Consider the following 12,709-nt stretch of genomic DNA (forward strand, 5'->3'; position numbering starts at 1 on the left):
AAAAAAAAAAAGAATATTACTGTCATTGACCAATTAGCTAAGTATTAGCTGTGTACATGTCATTGATTGACAAAATGTTAATTTACATCTGAAAACAGCACTGTTTTTTACACATTTTATTGTATTGTTTCTGTCTTTCAAACAGATAAAAGCTCCTCCAGCTGTTTCATAAAGATAGAAAGTCTACTCCAAGTCTGAGAGCAAGTCAAGTCATCTTATACGGCGCTTTTTACAATACAGATTGTTTCAAAGCAGCTTTACAGTGATAACAGAAAAACAATGCTACAAAGTTTGTTTTGGCTGTACAGCAGCTCTAGAATAACATAGTGTCATTGTCCAGCTTAATTAAGTTCAGTGTTGATTAATTTCGGTGGTAAAAATCATTAGTTATTCATTTAGTTCATTTATCTAGACAGCAGCTCTGGGGAAAACAGTGATGTCATCGTCCAGCAAGTGTACATGCGTCACAGAGGTGGTAAACGGCAGTATCTTTGAACTCAACAGAAGCACCACACAGGTTCTAGTGGTTTTGTTTTACAGGCCTGCAAGGATTAAGACTAGTGCTGCTGTTCTACAAAGTCCCAAAAATCGTCAGGTGTAAGTTACTGCCCACATATACCTCATCTAACTAAACTGCAGTAAACAAAAGGCGATAAGACACAGAGGAGTGTGGGTGTGTTTGTTGCTGGGAGGATTGTTATGGTTGTTTGGCAAAGCACATGACAGATCCGAGATAAAAAATGAAGCTATCATGTGGAACAACGCTGAACAAATGATTTTCTAATCTGCCGGTTGATGATCCCATTTGAAATGACCACAAGATATCATATCTGTTCCATCAAAGCTGTAATGTTGAAACAAATGCTTTGCTGCGTTTTATTTGAAGTTAAACTTTTAACAGTGCAGAGGAAGTGATTGACTAATTACCACAGAGAAGTGGCTGAGCAGGTGTGAAAATGATGTTAACCCTCTTAGGGGTTTACGTTTGCATGGACTGTGAACATATTAACCAACTGCAATGCACGGTCCAAAGAAACCTGATCCACCTGTGTCAGTCTAGATTAGCTATAGCCTTTACAATGAGTGCATAAACCTCCATGGAACAGTTTCCATCACGTTTGTAAAAGTTGCAGTGACACCTTTCAGTGGCCTCCTCTGCAATATAATGTGTGGAAGCTGAGTTATTCTTGTCACACGTTCTCACTACCACTCTCACTCTCTGAGGTTTGGCACTTTATTATCAATCATACACAGATATTATTCAGTTTTTTTTTTTTCTGCACACCCCCCTCCACCTTCTTGTTATCTCGTTCAAAACTAAAAGCTGCTAACAACTCCTAAATAAAAAAAATAAAAAAAACACACCATGATTTGTAGTGTGTAGGCTCATCATTAATTATAGCCTATTTTTGTTACATAAATAGCTTTTTTTTTCTTTCTTTTTCTGCTCATTGCCTCTATATTGATCTTTGCTTATTCAAAGTCAAAGTTAATTTCGCTGAAATGAACTAAATTCACCAATATTATACCTTATTCTAAGTATTTCTTATAATTAGCACAAAGTTATATTACAGTACCTTTTGGTACTGGATCATATATGTGACCCTGGATCACAAAACCAGTCACAAGTAGCACGGGTATATGTGTGGCAATAGCCAACAATACATTGATTGTATGGGTCAAAGTTATCGATTTTTCTTTTATGCCAAAAATCATTTGGATATTAAGTACAGATCATGTTCCATGAAGATATTTTAATTTCCTACTGTAAATATATAAAACATTTATTTTTGTGAGTGAATGCAGCACAATTGCAAACATAAATGGACAACTTTAAAGGCGATTTTCTCAATGTTTCACATTTTTTTGCACCCTCAGATTCCAGATTTTCAAATAGTTGTATCTCGGTGTACCTCCTATATATATATATTGTCTTATCCTAACAACCCATACATCAACGGAAAGCTTAATTATTCAGCTTTCATGTGATGTATAAATCTCAATTTCAAAAAATAGACCCATGTGACTGGTTTTGTGGTCCAGGGTCACATATATGTTTTAGAGCCATATATCCAGAGATTAACAGTGTCTAAACCTTTGCTTACCTTTAATTTGTGGGACAGTCATGGCCTAATGGTTACCTGAAGATTATGGGTTCGATTCTCAATGCCAGCAGGAAATGACTGAGGTGGCTGCCCACTGTGATGGCTGCCCACTGCTCCAGGTGTGTGTGTCCACAGTTTGCAGTGTGTGTGTGTGTGTGTGTGTGTGTGTGTGTGTGTGTGTGTGTGTGTGTGTGTGTGTGTGTGTGTGTGTGTGTGTGTGTGTGTGTGTGTGTGTGTGTGTGTGTGTGTGTGTGTGTGTGTGTGTGTGTGTGTGTGTGTGTGTTCACTACTAACTGCTCCTGTGTGTGCACTAATTTGGATGGGTTAAATGCAGAGGACAAATTTTGAGTATGGGTTACCATCACATATCTTCACGTCACTTACAAAAAGTGGCATTAAAATGTTTACCTGGCCATGTTAAATGACCTGACATAGTTATTAACTATCATAATAAACATAACCAATCAATCGTAGATAAGCCCACCACATTTTTTCAGACTAGCTCACATAAATGCTGATTCAATTCGGTGGTGATTTTTGAGGATGTATTTCAGTAATATTTAATTATGCATGACTATCCAGTAAAAATGTCTATGCTTGTCAGATTATTTTGACTTGCAACCACTGTTTGTGTTTGCTGATGCAAGTTTCGCATGTTTGGCAGATCATTCTTTATAGACTGATTTTCTCGACACAATCAATAATTTAGCATTTATTTATATACCTGCATCGAGTTTTTGGCCTAATTAGATCTCTCTTAGTTTTCTAACAACTCTTTTATTTCGTTTTTTTTTTTTTTTTTTTTAAACTAACATATCATAAAATTCCAAACCTCGGTCTCACTTTATTTTGATGGTCCATTTAACACATTCTGTTGACTATAAGTAACATTGCACCTAAATGTCAACTAATTCTCATTAGAGGGTTAGTAGAGTATTAGTTGACTGTTAGAGTGGAATATGTTGACTTATAATTGCAAAGTTACTTATAGTAACTTATAGTAACTTATAGAATGTCTGCTGGAGGACCATCACAATAAAGAGTTAGCAGATCAGACAGTCTACTCTGACAGTTAGTTGACATGTAATTGCAAAGTTACTTATAGTCAACCTAATATTCATAGGGGACCATCAAAATAAAGTATTAGGCCTACCATGTGCTTGCAAATGTTATTAAATGTCCACTTTACATGTTTTAGGAGCTTTAGTCATTATAAACAATGAACGCCATTTAGGTGAATTGGAACCAACAAACAAAAGAATATTTAAAAAAATCTATTTCAACATCCACCTGAGAGGAGCCAAGAAATTAGTGACTCTATATTAAAAAGTTGACCTCTTAACTTCCGTGCTCTCCACACTAAAAAGGGTAACACCCTCTAGTGGCTTTTGAAAGCACTCATTTCAAATGTCATTAACGTCCTAATGAGTGACAGTACTTTTAAATGAGAAACGGACTGCAGGGAATATGAGTTAAAATGGTGCCCGAATGTGACTCAAAAATTAAAAGAGAGTAGATAGACGTCAGTCTATGCAGATATATTATGAAACCCCGCTTTGCACATACTACAACACTAGCTCAACACATATGCAGTAATGACTAATTTGCTCAGTATAATTTTAAGAGGACAACAGAGGGCGCTGTGTAGCGACATATGGCGCACTGTTCACATTCTGAATAGCGGGGCTTCCTTCTGCAGGCGGCAGCTCTGGTCCAGTCACAGCTCAGCTCAGCTCGGCTCTCTTAGCTGGACAAACCCGCACACATCTCCCCTGAAACCCTCCCCTCCACAGTTTTGCAAAGAAAAAAAGAAAAAAGAAGGGGGGAAAAAGAGAGAGAGAAAAAAAGAAAAATACAGTTTGCAGGAATTATTTCTTCGAACAAGTGTTTAAGGATTAAATGCTTTACTAGATACATTTCAAACAGCACCAAACGGGAACGCGAATGGTACTTATTAAAAGAGGTAGACTATATAAAACCGAAGCTCTGCGCTGTGGATTTGATGGTCAGAGTTCTGGTCTCGGAGAGTCACCGCACTCACTATCTCACTCCTTTGCACCGGTGAGTCAACCTAGCGTCGATCGCTGTCCGTGGTGCCTTTTCTGCGCAAAAAGCCCATAACAGATGGAAAAGCGTGAGAATGTAGTAGAAGAGCTGGCCGCATACTTATGCCGAAGAAAACATCACACGAACGAAAACACACATATACTATTCTAAAAGACCAGGAAAGCCACAGTGGGCACCGTAACCGAGAAGATCTGGGACGCACGGAGTGGTTTGGGGTGTGAACAAAAACAGATTGTACTACTACTTCGTTTTAAAATCGAATGATTGAGGTGAATGTATTATCGGATGGTTAAGTAAATAAAATAAATAACATATGCTATCAAACTTATAGGCTACTATAAGATATCCCAATTAAAATATGACTGCGTAAAATAGCCTACCTAGGCGATTTAAAAGTACGCATTTTGTATTAAATAATACGTGCATCCCCAAAGTTAGATTAGACATAAACTAGTCAAAATGTGCTAAATAGTCTTGTTTGTAACCGTAGCAACAGTTCCGTTACGAGCCACGCGCACTCCATCGATAAAACATAGGCTACTGTCGTTATAATTTATCACTTTATTATAGATTCATCGCAAAAATAGTTTAAACATATTTTAGATAGTTGACGGTTGGCTAGGTAGTTTTGGTTTGCGCGACACCATCCGACCTCAGCAAAAATATAATTCATAAAAAAATAAAAAAATAAAAAAACAGTCCCTATGGAAGGCGTTTAATATTTCGCACAGTGCACCTCCAACAGTCTCCAAATGCTCATTTCTGGACAGTAAATGACACTATTTTGCAATAAGATGCCCTTGCGAACAAAAAAGAAGAGACACTCCTCAAACAGTAGAACTAAGCGATCAAGTTGAGCCTTGTTTGTCGCACAGGGGGTGGAGAGAGAGAGAGAGAGAGAGAGAGAGAGAGAGAGAGAGAGAGAGAGAGAGAGAGAGAGACTCGCGCGCAGAGTGCGGCAGATACACACGCGCTTCTGCTGCAGGTGAGAGGCGCGCGCTGGACAGAGGGACCGTCCTCGCGCTGGAATTTTAAAACCACATTCCTAGCATCTCTGCCAGGATCATAACTCCGTTGTTGCACAGTTTTGCATTTTGCCTTAAGGCTGAACAGCACAGTGACACTGCGGAGATTTTTTCTTTTTCTTATTTTTTTTGGTGCAAGTGAGAGAACTATTAAGCTGAGTGGACTGGAGAAATCTGTGCGCGCGGACACGGCACACGGAGAGAACAGATCGTTTGCGGCTTTATCTGTAGAACAAGAAGTTCTGATATTTCAGTTTCTAATCCGTATTGGTGGGATATCATCTGGAGCGGAGAACTGGCATCTGGGAAAGCTGGATTTAAAACCTCATGAATTGACTGCGCATTGGATTGAATATCTGGCTTTGCTGCCTTTAATGAAGACTCGGCGATGTCAACTCATGGCAAAGACGGAGTAGTCTCAGCAAGTAATTTTGGCATGTTTGTTTCAAGCTTAATGTTGAATGAATTTGCGAATACTTTCTGTCAGTGTTGTGTATATTTTTGATGGACAAATCCAAAAAAGGACTAGCGCGAGCCTAATCTGAGAGGGGGGAAAATAACAAAAATGTGCTATTCTGCCTGAGTTTGGTAACCACAGAGAGCTATCCGGTTGTGAAAACGCATGCAGTGAGAAACAGGCGTTTTAACACAAGCGAGAAGGAGGAGAAAAAACTGTTAAACAAAACTATCATTCAGTTTAGCTGGAAAATCTGCGAGGAACAATGAGGACTACGGTCATTGTGGACTATGTAAGATACTGCTTTCTTATTCTGCAGCTGCTGAGTCAGCCCGCAGCCAAGCAAGTGCTCCGGTACCGCTTGGCTGAGGAGGGTCCTGCCGATGTCCGGGTAGGCAATGTTGCCGCGGACCTCAGCATCGCGGCTGGCATGGATGTGACTTATACCTTAGAATCCGGTTCCGAGTACTTCAAAATCGATAACATGACCGGAGACCTGAGCACGAACGAGCGGCGGATAGACCGCGAAAAGCTGCCGCAGTGCCAAATGATTTTTGATGAGAACGAATGTTTTATAGATTTCGAAGTATCCATGATAGGACCCGCGCAGAGCTGGGTTGATCTATATGAGGGCAAAGTGATTATTTTAGACATAAACGACAACACGCCGTCTTTCCCCTCACCTGTTCTCACCCTCTCCGTTGAGGAGAACAGACCCATTGGCACACTTTATCTCCTACCCACGGCCACCGACAGAGATTTCGGTCGGAATGGAATTGAGCGATACGAGTTAATTCAGGACAACGGCGAGAGCTCTGTCAGACGGATCGGAACTTCCGGCACCGGCAGTGTTGACACTCACACGGGCAAGCGGAGATTCGACGAGGGGGCGAGCCGTAGCAGCGTCTTTGAACTTCAAGTTGCTGACACCACAGACGGAGAGAAGCAGCCGCAGCTTATTATCAAAGGGGCACTGGACAGAGAACAACGCGACTCCTATGAGCTGACTCTGCGCGTTAGAGATGGGGGCGACCCCCCACGATCCTCCCAAGCCATTCTTAGGGTAATGATTACAGATGTGAATGATAACAACCCACGCTTTGAGAAGAGTGTTTATGAGGCAGACCTGCCAGAAAACAGCTCCCCAGGTGCCCCCATACTCCAGCTAAAAGCGGGCGACACTGATGTTGGCGTCAATGGACAGATTGAGTATGTTTTTGGAGCAGCCACAGAGTCAGTGCGACGACTGCTGCGGCTAGATGAGAGCACTGGCTGGCTCAGTGTTTTGCACCGAATCGACCGAGAAGACGTGAGCCAGCTTCGCTTCACAGTCATGGCACGTGACCGCGGTCAGCCTCCTAAGACTGACAAGGCGACAGTGGTCATCAATATCAAAGACGAAAACGACAACGTCCCCAATATCGACATCCGAAAAATAGGACGCATTTTTCTCAAAGACGGAGTAGCTAATGTGGCGGAGGATGTGATTGTCGATACACCCATCGCTTTAGTCCAAGTGTCAGACCGAGATAAAGGACCAAATGGTATAGTGACGTGCACCGTAGTGGGCGATGTTCCATTTCAGCTTAAACCTGCTAGTGAGGTTGAGGGTGAAATGAATAAAAAGAAGTACTTTCTCCATACGTCAGCACTCCTTGATTATGAAGCAGTGCAGGAGTATAACGTGGTCATTGTTGCTGTTGACTCTGGGAGCCCTAGTCTCTCTAGCAACAATTCATTAATAGTGAAAGTGGGGGACATGAATGACAATCCACCAGTTTTTAGCAAAAGCACAATGGAAGTTTCATTTCCTGAAAACAATGCTCCAGGTGAGCGTGTCGTCACTGTATTGGCTTTAGATGCAGACAGCGGCAAAAATGCAGAGATCTCTTACTCCCTGGACTCCTCTGTGAACGGAATATTTTCCATTGATGCAGACACCGGTGACATCCGTGTTAACACCATACTTGACAGGGAGCAGACGGAACGATATGAGTTCAAAGTTATCGCCAAAGACAAAGGCATGCCTGTTCTGCAGGGCTCAGCCACTGTGGTAGTCCTGGTGGCGGATAAAAATGACAACGAGCCAAAGTTCATGCAGGATGTGTTCACTTTCTACATACCGGAAAACCGGCAACCCAACAGCCCCGTTGGCATGATAACGGTCATGGATGCCGACAAAGGACAAAATGCAGACATGAGTCTATACATTGAGGAAGAAGAGGACATTTTCTCCATTGACAACAACACAGGGACCATCTTCTCAAACATGGCATTTGACCGTGAGCAAAAAAACACATATTCGTTCCGTGTCAAAGCTGTTGATGGAGGTGATCCGCCCCGGTCAGCTATAGCCACGGTGTCTCTCTCTGTAATGGATGTAAATGACAATCCTCCCACTGTTACTTTTCCAATGAATAGCTCATACACACTGCTTCCTCCTTCTAGCAATATAAGGACGGTGGTGAGGACTGTCTCAGCTACCGATTCCGACACAGGTGTTAATGCTAACCTCAGCTACAGAATAGTTGGCGGCAATCCGTTTAAGCTATTTGAAATTGACTCTTGGACTGGAGTAATCTCATTAGTTGGCAAACTAGAGCAAAAACACTTTGGCCTTCATCGCCTGGTTGTGCAAGTGAATGACAGTGGGGTTCCGTCGCAAAGCACCACCACACTAGTCCACATCTACGTCAATGAAACACTCTCTAATGCCACTATTGTAGAGGCACAAGTTGCCAAAAGTCTTGGTACACCGCTCAATGCTGACATTGCAGGAGACCCCAATTATGACTTGGGAAAGCAACGGCTGAGCATCGCCATAGGGGTTGTGTCAGGCATCATGACTGTCATTCTTATCATCCTGGTGGTCGTCATGGCCCGCTACTGCCGTCCCAAGAACAAGAACGGATATGAGGCTGGAAAGAAAGACCATGAGGATTTCTTCACACCTCAGCAACATGATAAAGGCAAGAAACCTAAGAAGGACAAGAATAAGAAAAAGTCCAAACAGCCTTTATATAGCAGCATTGTCACGGTAGAGGCATCCAAGCCAAATGGGCAGCGCTACGATGGCGTTAATGAGAAACTGTCAGACAGTCCAGGAATGGGCCGCTATCGGTCCGTCAACGGTGGCCCCGGAAGCCCAGATCTTGCCCGCCATTACAAATCCAGCTCACCCTTGCCCACCGTTCAGCTGCACCCTCAGTCGCCCACAGCGGGAAAAAAGCACCAGGCTGTTCAGGACCTGCCGCCGGCCAACACATTTGTCGGCACTGGAGATAACATATCCATCGGATCAGACCACTGTTCTGACTACAGTAGCCAAACCATCAACAAGTACAACAAACAGGTATGAACCATATATTTTATCATTTTAATCTATGATACCAATCGCATTTTTTATACTTGAATCTTCAAGCTTTTATCTGACTGTCTATAAACACCAACACTATTCAGCCTACACTGTAATACTATCATGCTGGATATATGTATTTTTAGCCAATGCTTCTGTTTCCCTGTATCGACCTGCTTCGCCTCATAGTGCCATTTAGATGTAATGCTAAAAGCGACATGAAGGCATTCTTCAGTCAGGGATATCATTTCCGCTGGGCCACCCGGGGTGCAGAGGCCACACTTTGGACACATTGGCATATCTTTTAGTGTAGTTGTAGGGCAGATTATGTCATTCATCTGTATGTGTGTGCATCAGAGGATCGAATGGTTAGTTCTTTCTCTTCCTGGGAGGGGGGCAGGATAGTGAGATGAAGCAGAAGGAGAAAAGATTGAAAAAGGTGGAATGTTAGTTGTGGTGTCATGTTTAAATGTGCATATCCGAACAGACTGGGAACATCTGGGCAGGAGGTCACATTTAACATTCCTGTGCACTTGTGTGTCTAGGCAAATTCAGTGACCTAGCAGTGAAATCTGGCCTCATTGCTCACTCTCTCTCTTTCTTATCTCACATTCTCTTGTCGTTATTTTTACCCAATAGCTCTTGTGCTGTCCTCGTCATTTATTCCATTATTTAAAGCATAACATGCCCTTTGTTACAGCAGCCATAAAATGGCTTTCCAAATTCTATGGCACACGTGTGAAATAATCAATTTATATCATTATTGTTCCATGTCCTGTAGAGCGCTTCAGTGCTTGGTGAGGTTAATTCAAAATGAAGCCAGCCCTTTCATTGTCCAGATTTGCCAGGAAAAGAACACTTGCCCTGTTGTTTCATGTGTTTTCTAAGGTGGTTAATGCATTATTGATTCCTATCTAACATGCTGTAAGTAGTGTCCTCCCTTGCATTCCAAAACAATGCCCTTTCTAAACTCAAGCCACAAGATAGCCTTTTCTCTCTCTTACACGCCCTCACTCATTTCATGGGATATTCTTATGTACATATCTTCTCTGGTTCAGGTTTTTTTTTTTTTTTTTTTTTTTTTACTGTGCATTTAGAATCACCTACTCTCCATTTTAATGACTGCTTCCTCCATCCAATATCCCACTTGTTTCTCTTTTCTCATTATGTATTTTTTTTCTCTCACAAATTGTGGCTCCTTGCACAGCTTTTTTATTCTTTTGACAACTCTGTCCTGTATTTATTTGATCTATCTCCCTTTTTTCTACCCTCTTGAACAGCCCTCTGATGGGCTGTTTAGGTGTCTGCACTTCTCCACGAAAGGAGTACTGATGCCTTTATCTTTGGGACATCTCATGCATATTTAACGTACGGCCTCCATTTGCTGCCCCGCCGCATGTATTGTGTGTCCAAGTACTCCGCTTAGATACTTATTTATTTGCTTTTTATTTGAAAGCTGCAGTGCTTTGTACGATCCATCCATTTGTTTGTCCATTTAAATGCAGCAGACTTTCACAGGGTGCTGAGCAAAAGGGTTCTACACTATTACAGTTTGCAATTACAACGTCCTTGGCAAGAAGCGAGATCAAGTCCAGCGTCATTATGTACGTCCCTGCTGACAATTTAAGAGGAGCTCTTTAGATGTTTTATTGAGTGTTATCAGGAGTAGCCAACATGCCCTTGCAAAATCCCATTAAGATAGCATAATAGTCTATATCAAATACTTTATATTGAGCCTAATTTATTCCTAGCTTGGTTTTGTTAGGACAATACTTTTTTTTTTCTTTTTACTTTTATGATGACCTTAATTTCTCACCCTTTTAAAAAATATTTTTATCTGTATTTACTTTCCTTCCCAATCTCTCTCTCTTTTTTTCTTCTTTTTTTTGTCACTCATCATGAAGGGAAATGTGCCAGGCACACTCATAATAGACTCAAAGCACTAATTCTTGATGAATCACTGATTTGATGAGTGTCATAATGCTGTAAGATTTAAGTACAGCTGTGTTAAGCACAGACAACATAATTGGTGATTATTTCCCTTAATATTGTCATTTTGATTATTAAGTTTGCTTAATTTAATTTAAAGTTTTTTATTTTTATTTGTATTTATTTTTTTATGATTGGGGTGGGTAAGGGGGCATTATGTAGATTATCTAATTATGTAGATTACAAATCCAAACTGGTCCAATGAGAACACGGTTTAAAAGCAGTACAATTACCAAACACAATGTTTGGTCAATAGTATTATTTTTGTCAAAAATATGGATTAAAATATTGCATCATACTTCTTGTTCACAGCCACAAGACACCAAAATGTTGCTATGGTTATCACTATGTCAGTCATCAATTTTTTGCCAGTGAGTCACACACTGAACTATCATTACAATCAATAAAGCTGACTACATTGAACTATATAGATCTTGTTTGTTATAATGAGAGCGTTTGCAAAAGCATAGAACTCAATCAGTGAGCTTGCGCTGAACAAAAACTGTGTTTTGAGTGGATTTCTTCTACGCAATGACTTAACACCTCTGATTGGTTATTCCATTCATGCGCTCATTTGCAATTCTCAACGCTGCAAAAACATGCGTTGTAATTATTTTTCGGATTAATTGCGCTGCCTTACTGTCTGATATACTTAATGTAACTGTACTAAATATAGCTGTTGTGTAAAACTTATTTTTTTATTAAGTGGGTTTCCAGTAATGCTCAGTAATTTTAGGTAGTGTTTAACTTTCTGTTGGATGGTAAAATTAGATAAATTAGAAAATATATAAGATATATAGTGATACAGAGTCAGAACAGGTCACATGACATCACTGTTATCTGAATGTACATGAAGCTTTTAAATGAATGATGAGGAACATACAGTGGTATTATTAATGGTGTCTTGTAACAGACTTGAAATACCTAGTTTTCTGGACAAGATTCATTTTCTCTTCACAGAACAATTCCCTCTGGTGAAGTCATCCATGAAAACTACCTGTGTTTTTCTCCTTGTGAAAAGGCCCGGCTCTTTTTGATCGTGTTTGATTTCATTTCTTGTGGTCTGACATCTGAGATGCTCTCTCTTTTCCCCTTCCTCTCTCCTTTTTCTCTCTAGTGGAGGAAAGGCTAAAAGAGACAGGAACTAGAAAGAGGGCCCTGTTAACAGGCTAGAGAAAGGTCTCTACTGTTCTCTGTGTTAGTGTGTGTGTGTGTGAGTAAGTGTTGAGAGGGATCGAGTGCAGTGGCCTCATAAATGTGTGGTCTGGTTTCATGTTACCTACATCCCCCTAATGTCCTTACACACAGAAACTCATACACACACACACACACACCCAACATCTTCTGTCTTGATAGCAGAAACTACACCGCGCCGGTCGCCCCAGACAGGTAACCGGACAATACTAGTGTGTCCAAGTCCTGTTACACATGAGACATTCAAGCTGTTGTTAATTTAACCTAATGCAGGAAGGAGATGCTACTTCTGCAAGACAGAAAGGTAATACATCAAGGTGTTTCACAGTTATCAACACCTCATGCTTTTCTTTGCCATTCTCTGAAAGAATATATCTGGTTGTTTGCTGTTAGTAACACTGTTTTCAGCTGCTGGTTAATGCCTTTATTGCATTATATAGGCCCCATTCAGCTGGTTTGAACACAGATAGTGTCTCTGATGGGATGGGAGAGTGTTTTTTTATTTTTTTATTTCTCA

At 40.9% G+C, this 12,709-nt stretch overlaps 2 protein-coding genes across 4 annotated transcripts in view; one reads left to right on the plus strand and one right to left on the minus strand.

Annotated features, from left to right (window-relative positions):
- LOC309485850 (uncharacterized protein) overlaps positions 1-12,709 on the minus strand; it is a 417,529-nt gene that overhangs the window by 217,738 nt on the left and 187,082 nt on the right. The window lies entirely within an intron of this gene.
- The window catches only part of pcdh7b (protocadherin 7b), a 126,671-nt gene continuing 118,459 nt past the window's right edge, over positions 4,498-12,709 (plus strand). For 2 of the 3 annotated variants that reach the window (XM_082151620.1, XM_082151621.1), the window contains exon 1: positions 4,498-9,006. In XM_082151620.1, coding sequence (XP_082007746.1) covers positions 5,920-9,006 — 3,087 coding nt within the window. In that variant the 5' untranslated portion in view covers positions 4,498-5,919. The remainder of the gene's footprint in view (positions 9,007-12,709) is intronic. The other variant, XM_082151619.1, reaches the window with a different exon arrangement.

The sequence above is a fragment of the Leuciscus leuciscus genome, assembly GCF_965113295.1.
Source record: "Leuciscus leuciscus genome assembly, chromosome: 2".
Classification (NCBI taxonomy): Eukaryota; Metazoa; Chordata; class Actinopteri; order Cypriniformes; family Leuciscidae; genus Leuciscus; species Leuciscus leuciscus.